The sequence below is a fragment of the Python bivittatus genome, unplaced genomic scaffold, assembly GCF_059951505.1.
Source record: "Python bivittatus isolate LINGU-HERP-01145 unplaced genomic scaffold, Pbiv_v1 ctg000980_np1212, whole genome shotgun sequence".
Taxonomy (NCBI): domain Eukaryota; kingdom Metazoa; phylum Chordata; class Lepidosauria; order Squamata; family Pythonidae; genus Python; species Python bivittatus.
Genome location: NW_028277125.1, coordinates 21,821,322 through 21,848,553, shown reverse-complemented (window position 1 = coordinate 21,848,553; position 27,232 = coordinate 21,821,322). Strand labels below are relative to the sequence as shown.

The 27,232-nt window shown below is 38.3% G+C and overlaps 1 protein-coding gene across 3 annotated transcripts in view; it reads left to right on the top strand.

Annotated features, from left to right (window-relative positions):
* The window catches only part of KCNAB1 (potassium voltage-gated channel subfamily A regulatory beta subunit 1), a 169,519-nt gene that overhangs the window by 80,277 nt on the left and 62,010 nt on the right, over window positions 1-27,232 (top strand). For all 3 annotated transcript variants that reach the window (XM_007426302.3, XM_015887756.2, XM_007426301.2), the window contains exon 2: window positions 23,797-23,840. In XM_007426302.3, the coding sequence (XP_007426364.2) occupies window positions 23,797-23,840 (44 nt within the window). The remainder of the gene's footprint in view (window positions 1-23,796; window positions 23,841-27,232) is intronic.

The following is a 27,232-nucleotide window of genomic DNA, read 5'->3' as shown; positions in this document are numbered from 1 at the left end:
TTGCCAAGCACCCCACGATCATGTGATCTCCATTTGCAACCTTCGCTGCTGGCTTCCCACAAAGTCAGTGGGGAAGCTGGCGAGGGGGGGGTTGCAAGTTGCTCGGGTAAGTCTCCCCTGCACACCCCGGCCTTTCTTGCTTGCACACACCGCACCCACCTTCCCCCCTTTATTCACACACATGCACCACACCCTCCTTCTCCCTTTGTTTACTCTCACACACCAGCACCCTCCTTCCCTCTTCGCTCACATGCATGCACCACTCCCTCCTTTGCTTTCTTGCACAAACTAGCCTCACACAAACTAGCACCCTCCTTCCCCCTTCTCTCCCTTGTATGACCATGCTTCTTTCACGCTGCACAGTGGCTCTGTGGCTTTACAGAAGAAAGGAGAAAGCCTCACAAACAGCCAGCAGCTTCCAACATGAGCTGCAGAGCACATGCCAGAAACACCCCTGGAGAATCTTTCAATGCTGGAAGTGCCCCTGGAGAGTCCTTGAGTGAGTGAAGGAGGGTGCAGTGAGTGCGTGCAAGCAAGTGAAGGGGGAAGGAGGGCCAAGAATCCCCTGAGTCTCAACTGGCAAGCAGCCCCAGGGCTAGGCAGGGTGTGGGGTGGCCAAAAGGACAGAGATGGAGGGGAGATAGGTGGGTGGGGGAAGTTGGAGGCAGTCCTTTACCTTACTGAGGCTCAAGGCTGGGAGAGACCAAGCCCAGAATGGCATGGATTGGGTGGGTCCTCAGCTAATGACTGGTGGAATTAGCTTAACAATGGCAATGGGAGTGCCAGGATTGCTGTCGCTAAGTAATGTGGTCATGTGATGTTTCGCTTTATGACTGCATCGCTTAACAATGGAAATTCCATTCCCAAATGTGGTCATAAGTCGAGAACTACTGTATGTGCTTTAGTAAGATATGAATGATCCATTTCATTTTCTTCTCATTTTATTTGTAAACTATTGCCAGGTGTACTACAGCTCTCTGACATAATTGCACCCATTATCCCTTGCTCTTCCAGCTGCATACAGTTCATCTTCCTAAGGTATTCAACTCATCTGCATCGTGCCAGGCTTAGGGAAATTGTTTTAAATTGAATTAGAATTAATTAAAGAACTTGAATGGACACCCTGTTGTGTTGGACAAAATAATTCCAGCCATAAAGGGGAATTAATACAGATTGGCCACAAACCACCAGCCACTTCTTATTTACAGTGGTGTGGTAGTGGGAAATGCTTCCCATGTCTCACAGGGAGGCATCTGCTGGCATATGTAGCTACATCTAATTATCAAGGACATATTGTTTCCATAGTTTCCAGATTCTTTTGATACAGTTAGAAAGCTTACACTGTCATGCCCCAAAATATTTAAAACAAAATATTTATGGATTTTTGGTTCACTTTTTAATGCGTTCTTTCCCATAAAATACACTTTTTAAAAAACATATTATCTCTAGTATATGGATATGGATGTTTGTATGCTGTTGATTTGGTTGAAAAACTGCACTGCAGTTTTAAGCTACATTCACATAAAAAGAGCTAGGTAACTTGAGAGGTCATCACCTTTCTACAAATCTCATTCTGTTCAAATCTGCAGGGGGAAAGTTAATTTTCATTTGTCAAAAATAAGTAACCTATAACTCTAAAACCTTTAAGGAAGAACTTGCAGAAGTGAAAATGTTAGCAGTACGAAGCAGAAAGTTCATCAGCGGCTTTTTGATCACAGGGGAGCAGGTTTCCTGGTCAGGAATGTGAAACAGATTTGCACTTCCTCCCTACTGAGCAGGGCTGAGCACTGTCCATATCGTAGAGTACCAGACAGAATGACACCATCATAAATTACAATTATTAATGAGCTGGGCATTTTTCCTGAGATGCAGTTGTTGTTTTGTGAGAATGTTAATTAGTCCATTTAGCACCTTTATCAACAAAACGAATGACTCAAGCAGCAACACACAGGCACAGTTGTCAGCCAAAGCATATGTCATGTGCTGAAATAAAAATAAATGGAAAACTCATCAAGACATATCTGAAACCATCCTGCGTCTTATTACATATCATAGAATCATGGACTGTATTCATTGGAAGGTCATAGGTAGGTCATTTGGTCCAGTCCTCTGCCCAGTGCCAAAATCTACAAAACCATTCCCGATAGCTGGGGATTCAGTCCCCATTTGGAAACTCTGGGGGGTTGCCTTCTGCCTGCATGAGGACATTTTTCCTAATATCCAGCCTGAATCTTTTCTTTTTCTTTAAATTTCAACTATTGGTCAGTGTCCTCAGTTTCAAAAAGAATAGGTGTATGACAGTTTTTAAGATACTGTATTTGTAAATTGCTGTCATGTCGGTATTCCTTCCCAGTATCAACAGCCAAATATGACCAACCATTTTAAGCCTTGGATTTGATTTCAGGATTTTTATTTTTGTTTTATAAAAATAATACTTTGAGTTAGGGGCTTCAAATATATAACTGGAGATCTCTGCCTCTCTCTGTCTGTCTGTCTCTCTCCTGTATTTATCTGTATATTCCCATTGCCCAGTCTACCGCTGTTTTTACATGTTGGAATGTGTAGTATTCATTTGAAGGCTGGAAACTGCCTTTCTGCAATGCCATTCCTTCTGCAATCTGTTCTTTCTGTGTGAGCACCATGTGGTCCCATAGGAATCTTTCCGATTGCAATTGGGAAAATAGATTCTTGCCCCTATTTTGATCCAGGAAACATACAGAAATGATAATGAATGTCCTAAAAGAGGATTAGCCTCATTAAAAAAACAGCAACAGAGAAAACCTACAGGTCTCTTCAAACTGAAAATCCTGGACATACTTACACATGTATGTGTATGGACATACATACATATGTAATGCAGCTCTTCCAATCTGGAATCATGGTTGTACCTACTATACTGTGGCTCTCCACAAAGGTAAGTGTCAACTCCAACCATCAAAATGAAGTCCGAATATTCTTGCTTTACACTGTGATATGGGGTTCTTTAGTTGGAGATTCTTCAGGTGTGTTAGACAACTACTCTCATGATCATAGTGATTGAGAACAATGGAAGTAGTAATCCAACAGATCTAAAGAATCACGAGTTAAGGAAGGTTGATATAGAGGGATCATCCTGAGTACTTTGTCATATTAAGATTTGACAAATTCCCAGTACCTCAAAGAGACTCTCTGGGGTTGTTATGAAATGCCCCTTAGACTGCAATTCTTTGATTATCTACTAAGAAGTACTTTCTGATAGATTAATTTGTTTGGGGCAAAATGACTAGACAAATATAACCTTATTGCCATTCTTTTTCCTGTCTTCAGGAACCATTTACTGTTTGAAAAATGCATTCCACTTCCATGCATGGCTGCTATATTATTATTATTATTATTGTTGTTGTTGTTGTTGTTGTTGTTTGTTTATCTGCTGCCTGATTCCCAGCGACTCATACATTTTTATAGGCACAAAAACGCACACTTTACCTCCTTCATATTTACTTCTATCTCCTCAACACAAGAGAGGAGTGACTTATTTTAATACACTGTAAGACCATAAGTGGAGGAACAAGATACTGAGATGAAAGTCAGTGAGATGGAAAGTGCTCTGTTTCTCTGACTGAAATAGTAAGTTTTAAGAAAAGTATCTCCAAAAGTCCCTTTGAGATGTGCAAGACTTTGAAACAGAACTGAGAGAAATAAGCCCTTTTTGCATATGAATAATTATCCCATTTTCACATCTTTCTAACAAATCATCACGCTCGGCCCCAGAGGGAAGTCTCTTCCTTGAATGAATTTTATCAGATTTGATTAGTTTCTTGGAGAATCATGGCATGACATTGTGCCAGTCTCACTGCATGATATTTTTTTAGTTAGCTAATGCTTCCATTTACTAACCTTATTTGGATTCCTTGGGGTTTTTTGTATCCAGTCCTACTCTTAGGCTGTTGCCCTTGACCATTTCAAAAGCTTTGCTCGGCTTTGCCTTTTGGTAAAGGCAGATGTAAATTTAACTTTTGAGTCTTGTGAACTTACACGATGCAGCAGTGGTACAAGTGACAGTTGCAGTTGTATGTGAGAAGACAGAATGAGGTACGTGTCTCAAGCAGCTGATTTTGAGTGCTATGAAGAGGCAACAACTGATATTTAACAGCATATTTGTATTTTATCGCCTAGGAGAGGGAAAGGTGCGTGTTTTTCGTCTGCAGTTGCCAACACATGTGGGCTTTTGGATAGGGTGTATTTTTTTTGTTCTGCTGTAGCATCAAAATGATTTTAGCTAAGTCTACTTGTGTATCTAGGACTAGTTCAGACTAGTTCTTTTAGGGATAATGGTAATGGGTGGAGGGTCAGATTGGGACCAGGAAGTTCACTCGACCTTGGATGTCACTGAGTGACTTGGGTCAGTCATGCTGTCTTAGCCCAACCTTTCTCATAAAGATGTGGAGATAAAGTGAGAGGATACACTGATGTGTATCCTTTTCAGTGGTCAGAGGAAAGGTGAGTTATACATGCAATAAATAGGAATAATAGTACTGTTATGGGTTTCACTGTTGTACTTCTTTTGAATATTCTTAACGAGTATTAAAGTTTCACCTCACACCTCTTTATACCTTCTATGTAGTTCTGTGGTGGGCTCTATGCCTTGTGTTTCATTATTCCTTGATATCTCCAGTTCTCCTTCCCTGTTTATTTTTTGTTTATTTGGAAAAGGGGAAGAGCTATAGAGGATAAGTGCTGCGTACAAAGATTTCCAAGCCTATGTACACCGCCCAGAGTCACTTTTTGTGAGATTGGCGGCCATATAAATTTGATTAACAAATAAATAAATAAAAATAAAACTTTCAGTACAGCTTCCATTATGTACAGGCTTGTCTTCCTCACACTTGACACCCTCCACATTTAGACTTCACCACCAAGAATTTTCCAGGCAACGTTACAGCCTCTAAGAAGCCTGGGGGTTAAAGCCATCTGGGGAGCACCTGGCTGGGGAAAGGCTGGCACACCACCATTAATCTAACCTGGACTAAGACACCTTATGATGTTTCTATTTTACTGAACCTTAACATAGGAGAGGTTTCTCAAGGCTAAACCTAGAATTTAGTCATAATGAGGTCTAAGTTAGGATCAAACTTTTTTCTGTGCAATAAGTGCCTTACTGGATGTGATTTCCTTGATGTTGCTCCAGAAAAATCAAATCAAGGGTGTCTTTCCTTCTGTGCAATAAGTGCACGCCCTACTGCAGTGCACTGCACATACTGCATATTGGTGCATTAGGTGGAGATGTGTGTCGGGCAGAGTGATAATCACAAACACTCCTGTTTGTGCAGAGCGCAGCAAAAACTCCAGGAAAATATTAGCCATGACAGCAAACACAATGCAATGTCCATTTCTTGTTTCCCAAAGAAATCCAGTCAGAAAATATATACTAACTGGTGTTTATTGATAAAAATGCAAAATTCCATAAAATGCAAATATCATACAAAATATAAAGAAAAACACATCTTCTCATTTAATGTAGCATCCAAGACTTATTAGCAACACAAGCTTAACAAAATCTCTAGCTACAAACTCTTAGAGAAGAGGTACGCTACTTGGTACTTTGTTACAACTACGTAGCCCATAAAACCTACATAGTGGCTAACACTAACACAACTAACAACTACTCAGAGAGGCTGCATATTTTCCTCCCCTTGTATTATAGCTCTATGCCACCCCCACTGGGTAACTGGCATACACACGCCAATAGGTGGCAGTAAATAGCACAATACACAACACGCAATAACAGGTGTTTTTCACATGATCTCTGTAGTCAAAATATTATTTGTTATTGTTGTAGAGATAACGGGATGAATCCTTTCCCATGAGAAAGAAAACCCTGACACCCCTCTCAGCCTGTTTTCGACACAACAATTACACGTTACAGAAATAATACAGACAATTGATTACAACAATATAGAATCAATTACATTTGTTCAAACCCAAGTCTGGTTAACATTGTTTCATGTTGTACAATAGGCAATGATTTGGTAAATACATCTGCAAGATTTGCTTCAGATACACAATGCACAAGATCAATGAAATTTTCTAACATAGCTTGTCTTACATTTTTGTACTTTACATCCACATACTTAGTACGAGCTTAGTACCTAGTACTAACTGACAATGTGCACGTTTTCCTGCACCTGGATAGAAAAGATTCCAAGTCAGATATGTTCATGGTATGTTACTCCTAGAGAGGCTTTTTTCATTTTTCCATGTCAAGAAAAAGAAATGCAGTTCTTCCTGCCTCCAGTCCTATCTATTTTACAGTTGTGGGACCAGGGGAAGAATTCCTTGAGCACTATTTTATCCTGCAGACTGATGGTAAAATATCTTTATGCACTTAGAGGAAAAATTACAGCTACAATGTGTATTAGGTTATTCTTAGAGTTGCAATAAATGGTTGAACTTTTTGCCCAGAAGGGCTTTATCCATATTTACAGTGACATATTTTAACAGCTTATATTATCAGTGGCACTAGGTCTGCATCCACAATACAGCCTAAACTATTGGTTTCCTGTGCTGCTCCTGGCTGTATGTAAAGGCAGTGTTTAAAATTTGAGTCTGTGTTGCAGTGGATTGGCAATGGGGCCAGGCCGGTGTTCAGTCCAGATTATGACCACAGAAGGCCCTGATCAGGCATTCCCCTGCTTCTTGCCCTGTCCATCTATGGAGGGAAGGCAAGCTTCACTGGTGGGCCCTTGTATGGGCCAATCAACCAATGCCTGCCTTTTCTTTCTAAGGATTGTTTCCTCTTCACTAGTGCCTGTTCTTTACCTTCACAGCCTATTCCCACATTCTCTTGTTTTACACTAATGCAGACCCTTTCTTTGTTGTAGTTTTTCTCCTTATTCTACCATGCTACAATGCTAAAACGAAAGGGAACACTTTGTTCCTTCATTCTATTGTAGATCTACAGAAACTTCATTGGTTTAGGTTCATAGAACAAAAGAAGGAACATTTGTTGATTCTTTGTAGCTTCCTTCCAATGTGCCTCTTTTGCAACTGAAAGATTTTTTTTCCTTTTCCTTTTGTTTTAGGAAAAGGGAACCATGATAATACAGTAGGTACAGGTTGAGAAAGAAAGAAGCGTTTGTTTTATTCAGCCTGGGCAGAAATCAAAATGGTGCCCACTGCGAGATGGAAGGGTGGAACTGAGCAGTGCTGGAAGAAGAAATGGGGAAAACATGGTGGCCAGGAGACTTTATTGGACTCCACAGTTCTTATCAGCTATTGTTGGATCACTGGGAGGGAAAAAAATGAAGCTGCTGTCCAGATGAGCGCGTAGCAGACCAGAATGAAAAGGCTACTGTGATCAGAATGGCCACTGTGAACCTTCTGGGCACTGTAGCCAGTTAGAGCTGGAGATGTCACCAGATTGGAATGAAGCATGGTAGACAAACTGCTCAAAGGGATTTAAGATGGCTCAGGACAGAAACAGCACTTTTAAAGCAGACCTTCAAAATATGGGAAGGGGATGCATTTGTGGTGGACTGGGAATGGATAGAAGACAGTGTTCTCCATTTAAGAAATGGTAGGTGGCTTGTTTGCTAACAACAAAGCTAGTGGAGATGACAGTATTCCAGCTGAGTTATTTAAAATACTAAAAGATGATGGTGTTAAAGTGCTGCACTCAATATGCCAGCAAGTTTGGAAAACGCAACAGTGGCCATGGGATTGGAAAAGGTCAGTTTATGTTCCAATTCCAAAGAAGGGCAATGCCAAAGAATGCTCAAACTATCGCACAATTGCACTCATTTCACATGCTAGCAAGGTTATGCTCAAAATCCTACAAGCTAGGCTTCAGCAATACATGAACCGAGAACTACCGGATGTACAAGCTGGGTTTCGAAGAGGCAGAGGAACTAGAGATCAAATCGCCAACATTCGCTGGATCATGGAGAAAGCACGAGAGTTCCAGAAAAATATCTACTTCTGCTTCATTGACTATGCAAAAGCCTTTGATTGTGTGGATCACAACAAACTGTGGCAAATTCTTAAAGAGATGGGAGTACCAGACCACCTTACCTGTCTCCTGAGAAATCTGTATGCGGGACAAGAAGCAACAGTTAGAACCGGTCATGGAACAACCGATTGGTTCAAAATAGGGAAAGGTGTACGACAAGGCTGTATACTGTCACCCTGCTTATTTAACCTATATGCAGAGTACATCATGAGAAATGCCAGGCTGGAAGAATCACAAGCCGGAATTAAGATTGCAGGGAGAATCATCAACAACCTCAGATATGCGGACGATACCACCCTAATGGCAGAAAGTGAAGAAGAACTAAAGAGGCTCTTGATGAGGGTGAAAGAGGAGAGTGCAAAAGCTGGCTTGAAACTCAACATTAAAAAAACTAAGATCATGGCATCTGGACCCATCAATTCCTGGCAAATAGAAGGGGTAGAAATGGAAGCAGTAACAGACTTCATTTATTTGGGCTCCAAGATCACCGCAGACGGAGACTGCAGCCATGAAATTAAAAGACGCTTGCTCCTTGGGAGGAAAGCTATGGCAAGCCTAGATAACATATTAAAAAGCAGAGACGTCACCTTGCCGACAAAGATCCGCATAGTCAAAGCTATGGTTTTTCCAGTAGTAATGTATGGCTGTGAGAGCTGGACCATAAAGAAGGCTGAGCGCCGAAGAATTGATGCCTTTGAACTGTGGTGCTGGAGAAGACTCTTGAGAGTCCCCTGGACTGCTAGGAGGTCAAACCAGTCAATCTTAAAGGAAATCAACCCTGATTGCTCATTGGAAGGATCGATAATGAAGCTCAAGCTCAGATATTTTGGCCACCTAATGCGAAGAGAGATCTCTTTGGAGAAGACCCTGATGCTGGGAAAGATTGAAGGCAAAAGGAGAAGAGGACGGCAGAGGATGAGATGGTTAGATAGCATCACTGAAGCAATGAGCATGAAACTGAGCAAACTCAGGGAGGCAGTGAAGGACAGGAAGGCCTGGCGCAATATGGTTCATGGGGTCACGAAGAGTCGGACACGACTTAACGACTAAACAACAACAAGGTGGCTTGTACTGGGGACAGGGCCAGCAGAAAGTGTAGACCTAGCCAAAAGGCATTCTTTATTATCAACGGAAACATTTGTTTCCCTGGACTTTTCAGTAAATTCTGTAGTTTCATCTGGTATTGTAAATCTGGGCTTAGATCCTAAACAGAGTTTTTAATGTTGGATTGTATTAATTTGTTGATGTTGTTGTTCTTTGTTCATGGAAATAGCTTGGGGACAATAAGCTTTTCAGGTAATTTTGTGCATCTTAGTATGTCGTAGGCACCAAGATTTTTTTTTTTTAAGTTTAAAATAAATATGGTTGAAATCCCATGTTTCCTTTGAAATCTCATAAGAACTCATGCAAAAACATAGAGGTCTTACATGGTTTGGCAATCACATAAGATTTTAACCATTTGACAACTCCAGAAGTACTTATTGCATCAAAACCTTAAAAAAACAACAACACTGAAATGTTGATTTCATTATGGAGCACAAAGGAGAAGAAACAAATGGGCTGTGTCACAAAGCCCTAGTGAGATAATCCTAAATTTCAGGATGGGGTAAAGGGATTAAATGTCACTTGGTCACTATTTTTTCACATTTACAAAATAAAGTGAAGTTATAAGTTACAATATTGAGTAATTGTCCTCTCTAACCAAACTAGGGACATAAATAGATATGTGAAATTCCACATGTGAGAGGTATGGTGTCTAGCTCAGAGTCTCTGAGAAGTAGAGAGAGAGTATCCATGTGTCACATTTTACAGAAGATAGTCCTCCATAAAGTTCATTTCAAGTCAGATTTCAAGACAGAAGAATCAAGAATGGAGAGCCTGGATATTGATGTTACTCATCAGTGACTGAACATCATTAGAAATATATTACTAAGCCCATAGTTTCATATTCTTCTTTTGCCACCTTCCCTCCATATCCAGTCAAGACAGAAACTCAATGTCTTTGTTTTAATTTATTCTGGATACATTGAATCCAAAGACTTTATCATAAATGCTAACTGCAATGATCAACATTGCATACCTCTATTTGGTTCTGTATCTGGACAAGGATTTTGAGGTCTGGAAATATGCTCTCCACTGGATATATCAACTTTATGCTGCAAAATTGTTGGCTCAGGTTCCAAAATCTCTGTCAGTTATTGAGCCTATCAAAATTCATTAGCCACTTCTTGTCTGCCAGAAAGGAAGAAATGCATCAATCTGAAGAAGGGGACATAGAATGGTGTGACAGTGCTTGTGTTGATTGATACATGTAGGTGTAAATTTAGAAATATTTAATATGATTACAATAAATGTGTCTGTTATTTATTTATTTATTTATTTCTATGCCACTATCATCGGTCAGTTCCTAGCAGTTAGCATTGGCAGAAACATAAAAACACAGCCTAAAGGAAAATAATTATAATTCAACATGCAGTGCTGTTTTTCTCTTCCCTTTCCTTCCTGTTTACAACGGAAGGGGGTTATTTAGACTAGCTCCATGGCTGGTACAAATGTCTTCCCTTTGTGGGCTTCACAAAGTCAGGATTTCTCGGTCTCAGAAAGAGCAGCTGTTGTGCTAACCTAGGACTCAGGAAGCAGGACTAGGATTGTCTTTATTTAGTTTTATATTAATAGCTTTTGAGGCAGGACCATAAAGAGCAATCCGGAGTGGGGCAACCATCCCCATTCAGTCCACACAATCACAGACCTGTGCTCCAGGCTTTCATTTCTATCCAGTCTGCACAGAATTTTCATCATCCATGGACAAATGGAAGATCTAAGCCATGCTGTTGGCTACGGATCTTGGAGCATTTCCTGAATGTATTTATGTGTTAGTACAACATTTGTTCCTTTCTCTCTCTTGCTTTTTCAAATGTCTCTTGATGTTCATGTTTTCAGGGAATGGAGGGTTTGCTGCTGTTCCCAGGAATGCAGATAAACTGTTTCATCTAGTCTGTAAACGTGGCAGCTGTAAGTTATGTCAGAAGGATCAGACACCTTCTTTTCCCCTTCTGGGATCGTGCCAAGCTGGGAGTCCAATAAAACACACCAGACCGTTAGTGGAGAGTCAAAGGAAATATGTTTATTCACCCAAAGTTGTTGTTAACTTTTGATGGGCCCCACAATGGAATGCCTTTCCATCTCCCTTTTTACAGATATTTTTTAGTTTAAAATGTTAGCCAGTCATTATCAATCAAATGGAATGTGTTAGCTTTTACAATAGTTCCTGCTCTATCGGCATGAATGACTTCCTCCTGTGCAATCCTTCTTTCCTTTCATATTTTGTTAAAACAGATGTTTCCTTATCTATAGTTAACCACAATGTCTGTATAAATGGACATTTTATCTTTCCTATACATGTGTCTTCCTATATATAAGATATATATCTTCCTTTAAATAGGTTTTGCTGTGTGATGTGCTCCTTTATCTATACTGGCAGGAGCTAGCCTTTTCTTAATTTAAGTTTATTGTAAACATATAAGAAAAATATTCCAACATTACATATGGTACAGGGATCCCTAGACTGTTGTGATTCCGTCCATTAGAAAAATGATCTGTTAAGGATCTCATTGGCAAGGACCAACTGCAAATGCTTAATGAAGTCATTGACTTTCTTTATCTCTGTGTGGTAAGATAAATATTATTCTGTTCTCTGATTTTAAATTAACCAAAGTGCTTTACTGTAAAAAAAAAAAAAGTTTTGTTGGCTTCTTTCATATTTTTTATTGTTTTACTATTGTTTTGTGAACTTTAAAATATGCCATGAATATCACCTACATAAGGAAACCCTAAGTTTCCTTCTTCTTCAGGAGTGGCTTTCCTCATTGGAAAGAAGCTTTCTCCTTGTCAATTTTCTGCAAAAAAAGAGAAATATGGAACCTTTTACCTTGCCACCCCAAGGCATTAAATTACTTGTTTCCCCTCATTTTATTTTTATTGTCAGTTTTAACCATTGCTGTAAATGCCCATGGATTTTTAGCAACGTGGTTTTAAATGCTTTTAATAAATAAATTATAGGGAACCATTTTATTACTCTACCCATCCCCAACTGTTACCAAATCACCCTCATTGTAGCCTTCTAAAAATGATTAACCTCACAGAAGTTCATTGGTATCTTATTTATTTTAAATATTAAATGCCTCACTTTCCTTACATGGCTCAGAGTTAAGAATGACAAAATGCAGTGAAACAAAAGACAGAGTAGAGAGATGGCCTGTATTTAGTGACTATGTACATATGGGTTTGGCTTCCAAGAGGGGGCATCGAAGGCCACCCTGAGTAGTTGTAAACTCTTGATCAGCCACCCCTTGCCTGAAATGAGGGCCTTTATAATACTAAGTTATAACGCACCATTTCAATGACTAGTAGCTCAGGGAATTAGATACTTGCTGACTGTTTTCATTGCATGAAAAATGAGTATGTGGCAAATTGGTTAATTTTTAATGTATGGTAATATAATGTTTTGAAATGTAGTTTCTGCCATGTAATTTAAATGAGCGTAAATGATTTTTTCTAGCGCTGCCAAGATGAAGCTAATCTTTTTCACCTGCAAGAGGTATTTTCTTGTTGAATGTTTTGCAACACAGTTGTGATAGAGCTGGCAATAAGATTTAGTGTCTATTAACAATGCATAATCATCCAAATGGGCTGGCATGCTGAGTGAATATCAAGAGCACTTGGCAAAAGGATATCAAATGTTTTGTTTTTGCTTTTGTTCTCCTTTCAGGGATTTTAAGAGCTGAATCTAAATTCTTAAAGGACATTTTCTGAAAGCATTACTATGGGTTTGAATGACAACTAAGAATTTCCAGATCTTGTTTGCCAACCTTGTTTAGAGGCTTCCCATAACATTTCTCCCAAAATTGTGAACATTTTCTTCATTAGATTAGAATTACGTTTCTCCATTATTGATCTGGAAATGGTTTCTGTGATTCCCCTTTTTCTATCCACCAGTTCAAAAGCAGTGTTTCTCAACCTTGGCAGCTTTAAGATATGTGGATTTCAACTCCCAGAATTCCCCAGCGGTCCGTGCTGGTTGAGGAATTCTGGGAGTTGAAGTTCACATATCTTAAAGTGGCTAAGGTGGAGAAACACTGTTTGAAAGGATGTGCAGCCAATTCCTGTTCCAGTTATTTCTAGATTTCTGGGATAATATTTATGTTACTCTTCTTTAAAGATATCAGACAGACTAAAGTGGCTCTGTGAGAAATACAAAAATCTGAATTCACATTTAAAAAGTATTGCTTTATTTGGGATCATCCTGATATCTGAAGCTCTATTGGCTTTAGTTCATTGGCACATTAAGATCTCAAATGGCTTTGGTCATCCTGTCTGCAAATTTTGAAAAGTGAAATCTAACAGATGTGGAGATACAGGTTAGGGAAAGCACAGCATTTCCCATGTCATAATACCGGTTTCTCTTTCCTGTTGGCTCCAGTTAATATTTTTTAATATGTAATCGTTTTAGCATTTAAGAGTTGAAGAAGGAACTGCAAAATTATATACTTTAAAGAATTTTCAAGTGATGCTAGAAGATGATCATTTTCATGTCTCAGCAATTCATTCAGATTATTTGTAAACAAACAGATTAAGCAGTTACGATGTTAGATAAATTCCATCTATAGCAAAAAAATGTTGAACAATATTTATGCCAACTGGTAAATATTCTCCAGTTTTATTTATCTACAGCTATCGTATTGGGGCTAAAAAAATCTAGACTGCCATTTAGATTCCAGGAAAGATTTTTGCCCCCCATAGATGGTAGTTTTATACTTGTTGCCTGGATAACCCTGAACTCGGTTATCCCTTAAAAGTCATTTTGCAATGCAATTTCCCAATTAAAAATATTATGAATTAGGATGAGCATGAAAACAATTTTAGTAATAATAAATGTGCCAGTGTATTAATATATATAGGGAAATTGGTAGCCAAAAAAGCATTTAAAATGAATGTGATAGCAGAATGTATATAAAAATACCTATTAATTTTGATGTGAATTTGTTTTTTAAAAATCTCGACCTAATGTAGACATGGGAAGTATTGCCACTAAGACTTTTTAAAAAATTAGAACCTGATGAGAAGAACTTTGCTGTTTTTAAGTAAATGTGCTTAAATTGCACTGTATTACTTTGAGTACAGGTTTTAAAGATCCAAATCCAAGATCTGAAATGGCTCAACTTTAGCTGACGATTAACACCCTTGCATACTTGTCCAGAACAGTGGCTGAGATCCAGCACCTTTTCAGTGTGCCTTATATTTTGGGCGAGGTTGAATCTTCCCTTCTCTCAGTACTGTAACAGAACAATAATAGCTCTTAAACCTTGAAAATAAATGACTCCAAAAATCAATGTCATACAGATCAGAGCAATGAGGACTCTGAAGAATTCCTTGATGTAGCTAAAATATCAGGTTAACCTAGAACCCCTTTGACATTGTCCTAATTAAATGCCACTGCTAATCCTTGAACACTGTGCTTGATGAATATATTCAAGCTGAACTGAAGGAACTTCTCCTGCAGCACCAAATTTAAGCAAGCTATCCCTCCTGAGGCTGGCAGAAAGCAAAATTCAGGTGCTTCCCCCACCCACCCACCCATCTGTTGGAAGCACAAAACAGAAATGAGTGGAAGCACAAAGGCATGAATCGATGATACCAAAATGTATTCAACCTCTAATTTATCAACATCAATATGGGTATAAATTATCAAAGAAGAGAGAGTGGGAGACAGAAGGAAGTACAAGGAGGCATTGCAGTGATAAAGAACTCTAAACAAGGAAGTTTATCGGTTTCTACAATCCTATGCCTGTTTTTCCATTTAAAAAGTGTGACAGTCACATAACAAACAAGTGTTAATGCGTTTAGCTTGTTGATGTAATTAACAGTCTGCTGGAAAAAGCTCTGCTTTAAAAATACAGAAAGAGATACCATCTGCTAATGTGGAATCAGCTCTTGTTCTATTAAGAACTCAGATGCATGGAGCAGTGTGCCAAAAGATTTCCATCAGCCCCCTTCTCATTATCTGTCTTTAACAGTCTGCATAATGGGCAGAAATGAACAAGTGAAGTTGTTAACAGCTACTGCATCAAATGCACATTAAAGGAGGAACCATTTCCCATTGATCTTGTCCCTTTTATATGTTTACCACCAAATTTTGTGGGTACCCAAGATAGAACATTTTCCATGTCAATACTGAGGTTATGGAATTTTGTTCCAAAGGAAGTGAATCACACCTGATCTTTGAAGACATTTCAGTGAACAGTGAAAGCATTCCACTTAGCTTTTAGTGGGTTTTAATATAAGCTTGAAAATTCTTCCAAGTTTAAGGTGTAAAATTTAATCTTTATTCTCTGATGGTATCTTGTCTGATTCTATTGTGTAACTTCTTAGAAGATGCTTGTTACAATTTTAAAAGGTCTGCTGCTGCTGCTGCTGCTGCTGCTGCTGCAAAATAAGGGATTAAAGTAGGAATTGAAATTATTTTCCCAGACTTTTGAAAGACTAAACACTAGTCTAACTAAAGTTTAAATCTTCCTCTGTCTGTTCAACATGTCTATGTTGTGATTTACAGTCTGTATACAATCCTTAGCAGTCACCAAGAGTAGAAAGTAGATGGAGCTTTGGCACATCTTGACCATTTCTATAGTTTGGGGGTTGCTAAATTTCATCCCAAAAGAAATACTCCATGAAAGACAGCAGTTTAGGCCAGGCCTCCCCAGCCTGGAACTTTCCAGATGCTGGCTAGGATTTTTCTGAGTTTCAGGGTCACATCTGGGTTCCTTAATAGAAAGATACCCACTAACCATTTTTAAGGACTGTCATGTTATAATGATGTTTCCATCTCATCCCCAACCTGCTGCAGAGGCCTCCCGGAGTTTCCTTTGGTAGTCACATTGTTAAAGTGGCGTTCTCCCTCTTCTTCTGAGGCAGATCTTGTAGTTTCTGATGCTTTGTACAATGCTGGTGACAACACAGTCAGTAGCAGGGAACTGCACAACTCCTAGTTGAGTGCTTAAGTCTTCAGTGGGTATGCTGTCTCACAGTCACTGGGCACTACCATCTATGGCTGTTTTGGGTTGGGCTGTAAGTGAGATCAAACCCCTAACTTCCATTGAGGCATTACCCAAGCCCCACATGCACATGGGTTTACCAGCCTTTTGGAAGACAAGTAGATCTTTTTAGAGACGTGTACAGCAGTCTTGCTGAAGACCATTTGACCTGTACTGCAAAAAAAAAAAAAAAAAAGACCACTGGTCAAGTTAAACAGGGAGAAAAGTGTGTTCTTGGTTATGCCCCAAACGAGTGTTTTATTTTTTTTTAATATAATTTTATTGAAAGTTTTAAAAACAAGAATACAAATGAATACAAACTAAATTAGAGTAAGAAGGAAAAAAGAAAAAGGAAGAAATAAAAGAGAAAGCTAAAGTGCAAAAAAAAAAAAGGAAAGAAAAACAGGTAGAAGAAAAATAGAAAAGGAAGAAAAAAGTTATAAAGAAGCAGCTTCCAATCTTCTTTACTGCAGGTATAAGTACAATTGTAAATTTACCTTTTTTTCTAAAATTACATTGTGACTCTCTTCTTTCTATAATCTATCCTATCAAATCATCAAAACCATAGATCATAAGTTCATTTTTTAATGTTTTATGTAAAAAGTCCATAAGGGGTTTCGAGTCAGCAATAAACATAGATATTGTCTTTTCTCTAATCAAAGAGGTCAATTTGGCCATCTCAGCAAGTTCTATCATCTTCACCAACCATTCCTCCATTGTAGGTATTGCCAAATCTTTCCATCTTTGTGCATATAATAATCTTGCTGTGGTTATCATATATAAAAACAAAGTTCCATGACTTTTTTTCCAATTGTTTATCCATCAGTCCCAAGAGAAAAAGTTCTGGTTTCAGTTATATATTAATCTTTAAAATCCTCTGAATCAGTGTATGCATTTGAACCCAAAACCTTCTAGCTTTTTTGCACATCCACCAAGCATGATAAAATGACCCTTCTTGTTCATATTTCCAGCATAGATTTGAAGTACCTTTATACATTCTAGAAAATTTTTCTGGTGTCATATACCAATAGTACATCATTTTATAAAAGTTCTCTTTATAACATTTTGTAAATTTCAATCCTTTTAAACACATATTTTCCCATTGTTCCATCTATATATTATAACCAAAAATGTTAGCCCACTTTATCATACATTCTTTCACTTATTCTTCTTCTGTTTCAAATTTCAATAAAAGTTTATACATTTTAGCAATTGCAAGTTCATCATTTGTACACAATTCCATTTCAAAGTTAGTCTTACAATATTCAATACCATAAATTCTTTTGTCTACTTTGAATCTTTATGATAACTGTAATTAGGAAAGCCATTGACAATAATGTCCCTCTGCTATCAGTTCTTCTCTTAATTTTATTTTGTATTCCCCTTGACAGAATTCTAGTATCTCATAATACATTAGCCATTTGTGTTTGCCTATTATTTCTATAAAATAATGCTTCTTGTGCTGAGAGCCGCAAAGGTGTTTTCAGGCACAACCTGGGTTTGTATCTATTCCATATTCTCAATATGGCACATCTAACATAATGATTTTTAAAATCCACTTTAACCTTAATTTTATTGTACCACAAATATCCATGCCACCCAAATCTCAGGTCATGTCCTTCTAACTCTAAAAATCTTCTATTTCTCAGCAACACTCACTCTTTCATTCAAATCAAACAGCAAGCTAAAAAATACAATTTCAAATCAGGTAACCCAATCCTCCTGTTTCCTTTGCATCTTGTAACACCTTATATTTAGTTTGTGGTTTTTCCCTTGCCGTACAAACTTAGATATATCCTTTTATCACTGTTTAAATGGAACATCAGTTGTCAAAACAAAAACATCATTCTAGGCAAAACATTAATTTTTATCACAGAAATTTTCCCCAACAATGACAATTGTAATTTCTCCCATCTTAACATGTCTTTTTTAACTTCATTCCATGTCTTAACATAATTATTTTGAAATAACATACAATTCATATTTGTTATGGTGATATCCAGATATTTTACTTTTTTCTCAATCTTAAAACCTGTTTTATTCATCAATTCTGTTTGATCCACTATTTGCATATTTTTTGTTAACATCTGCTTCTGTTTGTTAATCTTAAAACCTGCTAATATACCAAATTCTTTTAATTTTCCTATTAATGTTTCAATTCCCTTTAAAGGATCCTCCAAAACCAACACCAAGTCATCTGCAGATGCCCTTAACTTATAGGCTTCTTTTTAAATCTGTACTCCCACAATTTTCTCATTTTGTCTTATATCTCTATTCAATATTTCAAGAACTAAAATAAACAAGAGGAGACAATGGGAATCCCTGTGCTGTTCCTTTTTTGTATCTCACAGGGTTTTGTTAGATCTCCATTAGCAATTATTTGTGCTTTCTGTGACATATAAATCAATCTTACCTATTTAATAAAATTCTCTCCAAAGTTTGTATCTTCCAAAACTTTGAATGGGAAGGCCCAGTTTGAATTGTCAAAGGCCTTCTCTGCATCTAAGAAAATCAGTGTGGCTTGTTTTTCCGTATGTTGCTCCAAATATTCCAAAAGGTCCAACACATTTCTAATATTGTCCTTTAACTAACTAATTGGCTTCACTGTTCAGAAGAGAAAAATGGTCAAACCCTCTATATCAAATGAGCCAGGCCCTAGGACAGAACCTGGACCACAAACAGTTCCCACTGGAATATGACTTTTCGTCCAGGACTCTGATCCAGGTTCACCAGTATAACCATCCACCCCATGTACAGCAGCCATGCCCGCTCAAATATCAGAAGGCAGAAAAGCACAAAAGCACAAAGTTACAAAGGAGAACATTTTGAGAATAAAGTCATATTGAGTAGTTTTTATTCTCTGGAACCTTGGCTAGGATTCAGATTGGTTTATTGATGACTCTTCTATAGGTCACTCTGGCTGTAAATAACTCCTGTTGAAATTAGACCTTAAACTCTGTTTTTCCTTCTCCCTCTCCCAATCCCGAACCCCAACCCCAAATAGGAAAGTAATTCCATTTCAGTTTGCACTGATTGCCAGTTTGTTCTGGGACGATTTCAAGGCTCTAGGTTTGACCCTTAGAATCTTAAATAGTTGATTGGCTCTCTTAAATTGTATGCTTTAATGCTATTGCTCCTGTAGTCAAGGTTATTTGCAGTTGGTATGTGATTTTTTTTTGTTTATTGAATCTTTTAATATTATAATTAATTTACATATGCTCTATTAAGTTTGATTATTCTAGCTGTTTTGAGGTATAGAAAAGTTTTGGCTTCTGGAGGAGAACTAAAACTTCTAGATACTGCCAGTTTATTAACTTCATAGCTATACTGTATTAATTCCTAATAAGGTTCATGTCTTTTAGCTGTAAATAACAATAACAACAACGTCCCACCATGTTCCTTCTCATCCTTGCTATAAGTCTGGGCACAAAGTAGCTGAAGAAAGTGCAGCAGAAAATGATAGCATCAGACTATACTAGCCTAGCAACCAATGTGTTAGAGTTGGTCCTGTGTTTTGGAATTATGTTTTAAAAAAAAAAAGCTGGGGAGAAAAGGTACAGGTGTTTGGCTGTATGCTCTGTACCTTCCTTTTCAGAAAATAATTAGAGAACTTTATTTGTTGCTATTGTAGAGCTATATATATTGATAAACATGAAGTAATTGCCCAAAGTGAAGACATTTTCTAACCATAATTATAAATGCATTAACCAGTGCTACTACACTGAACATTAAAAGATGGCTGGAATAGCTCAGAAAGATGGGTTGTAGACTAGATTTCATGGCACATGACCCTAAATATCTCCACTTCATTGGTATGCCATCTATGAAATATGAGTTCTTGAAAGTCCCCCTGGTTACAGGAGATAATATGTCCTTGGTGGAAGTATGCAAATTAATAGATTTATGGAATGGTTTATCAAATTACAAACTTAATTAATATATCTTTTTGTATTCATTGACCAAGACTGCAATACTCTGCTTTGTTGGAGGTATTAAAGGCCAGTCTAATATTGCCTGCACTTCATACGCATTACAGGAATTAGTACATTCCAAGGTAGTCTGCAGAATTTCATCAAAATAGTGAACGTGCATTATACCACAAGCTTTGCTCTGCACATTCAAAAGGAGTTGTGCTTGTGTCATGATAGTGTGGATATATTTATTTATATATCCATTTTAGCATCAGAAAATGGGCTAAAATGGATATAAATAAATACAAAACTGCTGTTTACTGTCAGACCATTGATCCACCAGCATATTGTCTATAGTGACTGGTAGCAGGTCCAGATCTACCGGGGTCTGGACTTTCTGAATGGAAAACATGCTCTGTCTGTAACCTACAGTCTCCTTTTGTGCTGTTGTTCTAGTCCTGATCATCCCAAGTAAAGAATCATTAAGCTTCTTACTTACAGTCACAAGTTTAGCCTTCTGACATGCTTCCTATGGTACCTCCATCTCTGGAGGATGGAATGAAATTCTCCCCAAGATTTGGATGGCCCCCACCCTGCTGATATTTTGAAAGGCCTTGAAGACAGGGTTGTGTCTACTGGCATTGAGTCCCTGATGATCAGAGGCCAGATGCGGTGGATGGGACATGTCATCAGAATGGATGACCACCATATGCCTCGCCAGTTGCTCTATAGTGTCCTGGAGTCTGGGAAGAGACCTTGAGGTCGACCACGCAAGTGCTACAAAGATCCCGCAAAAGAAACCCTATGCCACTGGGACATCCAGCCAAGGGAACTAGAAGCTGTGGCTGCTGACAGAACCCACTGGCAAGCCCTGTGCTATGAAACCTCCACCAGCTTTGAAGATAGGCAGTGCCCAAAACTGATAGAAAACCATGAGTGGTGTCACAGAATAACACCCACAGTTATGGCAACTGTGGACTTCCAGTGCCCCTATTATGCACGACAGCATGTCTTCTTCAAACCCAAAGGACTGCCTATTACCTGTTTGCCATTACATTGTTTTATTCCTCTTAATATTGTTTGCTTGTGAACTGCTCAGAGTTGTTGGGAGTTGGGTGCTATACAAATGTAATAATAAATAAACAATCACTACCTTAAGTATAATAAACGTTCAGTTATCAATTTGTACAGATAAAAGGATCCTGTTCTTAAGAGTGAAATGAGTTTGCAGCTTAGTGGCATTGAATGCATCCCATGCCAGCTAATTATTTTCCCTGCAGACCCTCTCTTGTATGATATTCACTAAAAGAAAAAAGAAAAAAAAGCTGAATGGAAGGGACATTCAGTATCTTCTGCGTGTATTGATCTTGGACTGGCCAACTTGTCGCCTTTTTAGATAATCGGGGAATGCCTGGCATCTCATCATTTTTGGCCTTCAAAACTTTATAATGCTATGTGGTAGACCCACCTGACCCTGTAGAGTGAAAGACAGGAGATCTCCAACTCTCCTTCCCAAAAGTCTTCTGGGTCTTCACACCCTGGCACAGCTTCTGCTTTTGGGGTAGCAGCCTGCTATACCCCAGTGCCATCACCTGTTTTCCAAGGACCATCTTACTCAGCATCCTTCCCTCATCCCAGTGTGTGAGAGAGAGCCGTCTCTCCCTGTGCTGTCTCTCCCTGTGCTGTCTCTCCCTGTGCTGTCTTTCTGGTGATTAAAAAGTACAGAGGTGGAAAAAAAGAAAAGAAATATTGCTATAATGCATCCTCCTCATGCAGCTTAGAGGCATCTGGCTAGAGGATTCAATGCTTCCTTGGGAGATAGAGGAGCTCACAAGGGATAACCAAAATTAAACTTTTTTTTTTAAAGTAAAATATAACAACCCTTTTAACTTTAAATATTAAAAATGCAGACTTTCAGTAGGGAAGGAGATAATTACAGAGCTGTTTGGACTGTGGAAAACAGTTCCTTGATTAAAAAAAGAAAACACACAAAAGAAAATGTAATGCTCCCAACAGATCACAAGATATTGTTGGTCTTCTACCAATAGCTCATTACTGTCCCAAAGCCTCCATTAAAAAAGAGATGGGACAGAGAGTTCCAAATTAATACTACAATTCACAAGAGATTTGAAAGAAAATATTCTCATGCATACTCTGAGGTATGCTGTGCAGCTGACATAAAACAGTTTCCTATTTTCTATAGAGAAAGAGAAAATCTAATGTGAATTCCTGCTAGACTTTTAAACCTTTTTTTCCCCCAGAAATAATGCTATGTGAAGGATGTGTTCCACTTTTTTTAGACTTCCTCTTTCTCAGGGACTCCACTAAATTAATTTTGAGGCTGCCTGGAAGATGGAACGAATCCTTTTTGTTTTCTGAGCATTAGTGGACAGTTTATCAGTGCACTCTTAGATTTTAAAAAGACCAAGGGGTTTCTGGAAAACTGAGAAAGGTATGGTAATTTGACTCTGTACATGTCAAAGAACTCTCCCTACTGGAAATGCGTATTCCAGGTCTGGCTGGCTATGAATAACTGAGTTTGTCCTGCAAGCAAAGAAATGACATTCAGAACCAATTAGTTCATACGTTGCCAGTTCCAAGCGACCTTTACACCACTGGATGACTTAGGACCACATTGTTCCAAAGTTTTTTTCCAGATATAACTAACTTGGAGCAAGTCTTAGGGCCCCTTCTTTGAGTGCTCAGTCAGTAGAGGTGCAGTGAAGGGTTATTGCAAAATGGGTGTTTTATTGGCACCCTTGATGTGGAATATTCTCAAACCAGGGAGAGGACATGTTTCATTCACTCAGGTCTTTGGGAGAGAGTTTTGCAAATGATTTCTATTCCTTCTGCCGCTTGAGATTTTAAATTGGAGGGTTTCCTTGTTTGTTGGCATTATGATTGTATGTTAACGTGAAATCATCCCAAGGACTATATATTATTCTGCTATAGATTGAAAACACAATCTTCAGGTTGAGGCTTCCTTATTGCAGTGTTTCAAGTAGGACCCAAAGCTGTTCTCCGCCCCGCCCCGCCCCGCCCCAAGTTTCTTCTCCCCAACAAAACCTTAAAATAACAAGTCCTGGAGCAACTGTAGTTTATTCCCTCTGATTAATTTCAGTGGAAAGCCTTTTTAGTGAACTAAATGACAGCACCCAAAAAAACACAAAAAAACAAAAAGCCCACCTACTTCCTGCCCAAACTGCTGGCAGATGCTCTGACACATGTTTCAGTTCCTCTCTACTGTCATGTAGACTGAGTAAGCTTGCCGTTAATATGTAGTTCAGGTAGCATGCTAAGCCATAAATCATGGTTTACAAACTGCAATAACAGGGTTCATACAATTCGTTAATCCAGTCTAAACAAACATACTGTAGCTTAACATAAAGCATTGACCATGTTTCCATTTGCTTGTAAGCTTGTAAATTGTAAGTTGCCCAGAGAAGTCTGTTAATAGGCAACAGAAATATAGTTCATAAATAAATAATAAATGAAAGATACTTCCTTGCCAGAATGAATGTGAACCATCTTTCCAGACAATGAGGTATGATAAGTCTACATATTGTGTTGCTCCCCCACCTCCCCACCTGTTGTTGCTTGTACATCTGGATGTGTGCTTTGGGAAACTGCAGCCAGCCAGAAGCTTTTCAGAATATGTACAGGCACAGTGCTCTATATTTGGATACACATGATTAGCACAGATTATCATTTGCATATAGTTGAAATATGGTAGCTAACAAGTTGAGATAACAGCTTTTTTACTGGATTAATTTGCTGTTTGATGCTAATTGTGCTCTTATTTTAATTCTAGAAATCTTGGGAAATCTGGATTAAGAGTTTCTTGTTTGGGACTGGGTGAGTATGTTATGTTTCAGGGGGTCTGTGTGTGTGTATTTGTTGGGGAGGAGATACTGGTTAACTTACATAGCTCTGCTTTGAAGTTAATGCCAGATAAGGAACTGGACAAAATACTGTGACATATATTTGTGTACAAAGTGATAGCTGTGTTGCATCTTGCTCTTAGATAATCAAAACAGACTTGTGATAGTATGTTATGGGCATGTTCACTCAGTTTTTGCTTCTAGGTATCACAGTAGTGAGATCAGTTCTTTATATTTATTTATTTATTGTACTTTTATACCCTTCAATGAAAATATTTATTCTCTTTTCCTATGTTGGGAGCTGGGCAGCTTGAGCATTTATAGCTGAGATCCAGCCTGCTGGCTTCCATATAGGTTGGACTACAACTTTCATTATTTCTGAGCCAGCTATATTGATTTGGGAAAGGCAGGCAGTGTGATTCATCACATGAATACTCTTCAAGCAGAAAGGCAAAATAAATTGAATAGATAAATACATTTCAAGGAGTGCTTGAATAAATAACAATGTAACATTTTGGTAGTCAGACACATATACTGTATGTTCAATAAGTAATTTGATTGGGTGCACGTAGAATGCGTTATCTGAAACAAAATCAGATTCATACTTCTGCAAAACTGTTCTATAGACATAAATTAGAGTCCTCAATTACAGGTAGTCCTTGATTAACAACCACAATTGGGACCAGAATTTAGGTCACTAAATGATGTGGTCGTTAGGCAAATTACATGGTTTTTAAGTGAATCACGTGGTTTCCCATTGATTTTGCTTGCCGGAAGCTAGTTGGGAAGGTCACAAATGATGATCACATGATCCCAGGATGCTGCAACTGTCGTAAGTGCAAGCTGGTTGCCAAGTGCCTGGATCATGATCAAATGACCACAGGTGTGCTGTGATAGTCATAACTTTGAGCGCTGGTCATAAGTCACCTTTTTTAGTGCTGTCGCAACTTCAAACAGTTGCTAAATGAATGTTCTTTAAGCAAGCACTATCTGTAATGTCTCCTAAAGGGGGATGTCCCCAAGGGGTACATATCAATGTTGGTTTTCTAAGAACCAACATCTTCATTTCTCTCCAAATGCAAACGTTTTTTTCTTCTTGCCATACAGTTTTTTTTTCTTCCTAGCATTTTTCCTGCAGGTGCAGGGTTGACTTTTTGTTCCCAGATCAACCAAATATTGATCTGTTGGTTGTGACAGGAATTGATCAACCAACTCGTCGCCTGAGCCTGACATCATGGGCTGAGACAGAGTAACTGGCCCAAAGTCACCCAGCTGGCTTTCATGTCTAAGGCAGAACTACAGCTGGCAGTCTCCTGCTTTCTAGCCTGGAGCCTTAACCACTAGACCAAACTGGCTCTCTGTTCTTGCCATACAGTATTATAATATATTGAATATCTCATTTCCCCTGCAATTATTATACTGTTAAGAAATTCTAAATAGATGTACCTTCTCACAAAGAAAAATAAGAATAATTTGAAAATTAATCACTATAGGTTCAAATCTTAGTTGTGAGGAAAAAGTTAACAAAAGATTAGGAGAGGAAGAAAGGTTAATAGAACATTCAACGAAGTCCAAAGGCCTATTCCAGCCTTCCCCAGTGTGGTACCTTCAAAATATGTTGAGACCACAATTTCCTGTGTGGCTTGACTATACTTAACTAGACTTTTGAAAAGTTATAGTCCCAATAAATGTTGGAAGTGCTAGGCTGTGCTTTATTCTTTGATCAGTTCAAAGTAAAATGCCAAGAAAATATAGTTTTAAAATTAAATTTCACATTGTAGCAGTGTTATCAATGTACGACAAACATATATCTGTTCCCCACCACCTTTGTCGAAGCAAAGTATTTATGGTTTTAACTTGCATATCTACTGCATTAGATCTATTTAGTTGAATAGAACATGGAGAAATACTAGCAGTCTGAGAAATAACCCCATGTGGTGCAAAGGAATGGCCGCACCTCCATGCCAAATGGCCTTTTCTGAATGACATAAGCTGTAATCAGATAACTTTGTAGAGAGTCAATAAGCATATCCAGTCAAAGTTGACCCTGTGTTATTCTTACTGTACTTTGTGATATGAGTTCTGTTCAACTGATAGCAGCAGTGCATTCATCATATGTGGATAATCTTGAACATAATTATTTATATTTTTACATTCAAGATACAAATCCTTCTAAGACAGATTACAAGTGAAAAGAAATGGGGATCAATTTACTGCATTCCAGAATGCATTTTTATTAGATCATTTTAGAGGTCAGAAAAATGTGCAAGCTTTTGAGAATTCCAGATCTCTCCATCAGGCAAGATGGCACAATGGCACATTGGAAGAGGAGAAAAAAGAGAGGAAAGGATGGTTTGATCATGAAACAGAATGCCCCAAGATGGTTTCCAGTGTGTGGACATCATGAATACAGTATGAAACCAATTCAGTAGGCATTCTTCCTTTGCCTACTATCTTCACCTCCTTTTTGCAACATATTGCCTAATGAAGATAGTTGAGTTGTGCTAGCATGTGTTGCCAACCCAGTTACCTTGTGTGTGTGTGTGTGTGAGTATGAATGTAACAAATAACACTGATTGGAATCCTGGAGTTTGTGAGATGGGTGGCTATATAAATATGAGGACTGACTGACTGACTGACTGACTGACTGACTGACTGACTGACTGACTGACTGACTGACTGACTGACTGACTGACTGGATGGATGGATGGATGGATGGATGGATGGATGGATGGATGGATGGATGGATGAATGAATGAATGAATGAATGAATGAATGAATGAATGAATGAATGAATGAATGATAAACAAAATCCCTCACTGTTAGCAATTGATGATCTGGTGTGAGAAACGAGCCCAGGCAGAGTAAACTCAGATATTTTCTTTGTCTGTCCATCCCTCTCTTCTGACAGCTAACGTAATCCTTGGCATCTATATTCATTGAACATACCTTCTTGTTATATTTTCATTTTTACTGTAAACTACCCTGGGATGAATTATATCCTGGAAGTTGGAGTAAAATCTCTTTCAACTCAAGCTTGATTTCTGATGATTTCATGACTACTCGTCCCTACACTTACTGAGAAAACTACACGTTTACATCCATGTTGTCGCTAGGAGTTGAACTTCACTTGAGGGCATTTTTATCTTTTTTTACTTTTTATATAGCTTCCAAGATGCAGATCTATGTATGTGCTAATTAGAAATATATCTGCCTCATCAAATGCACTTACCGCATTTAAATTAAAGACTACTTTGAAACTCTTACTTCTGAAATTTACCTGTAATATGGGGCTGTTTATGCAAACCTTCTCTGGTGGTGAGGAATCTGGCACAGCTTATGCATCTCAGTGTGTTGCTATGAGAC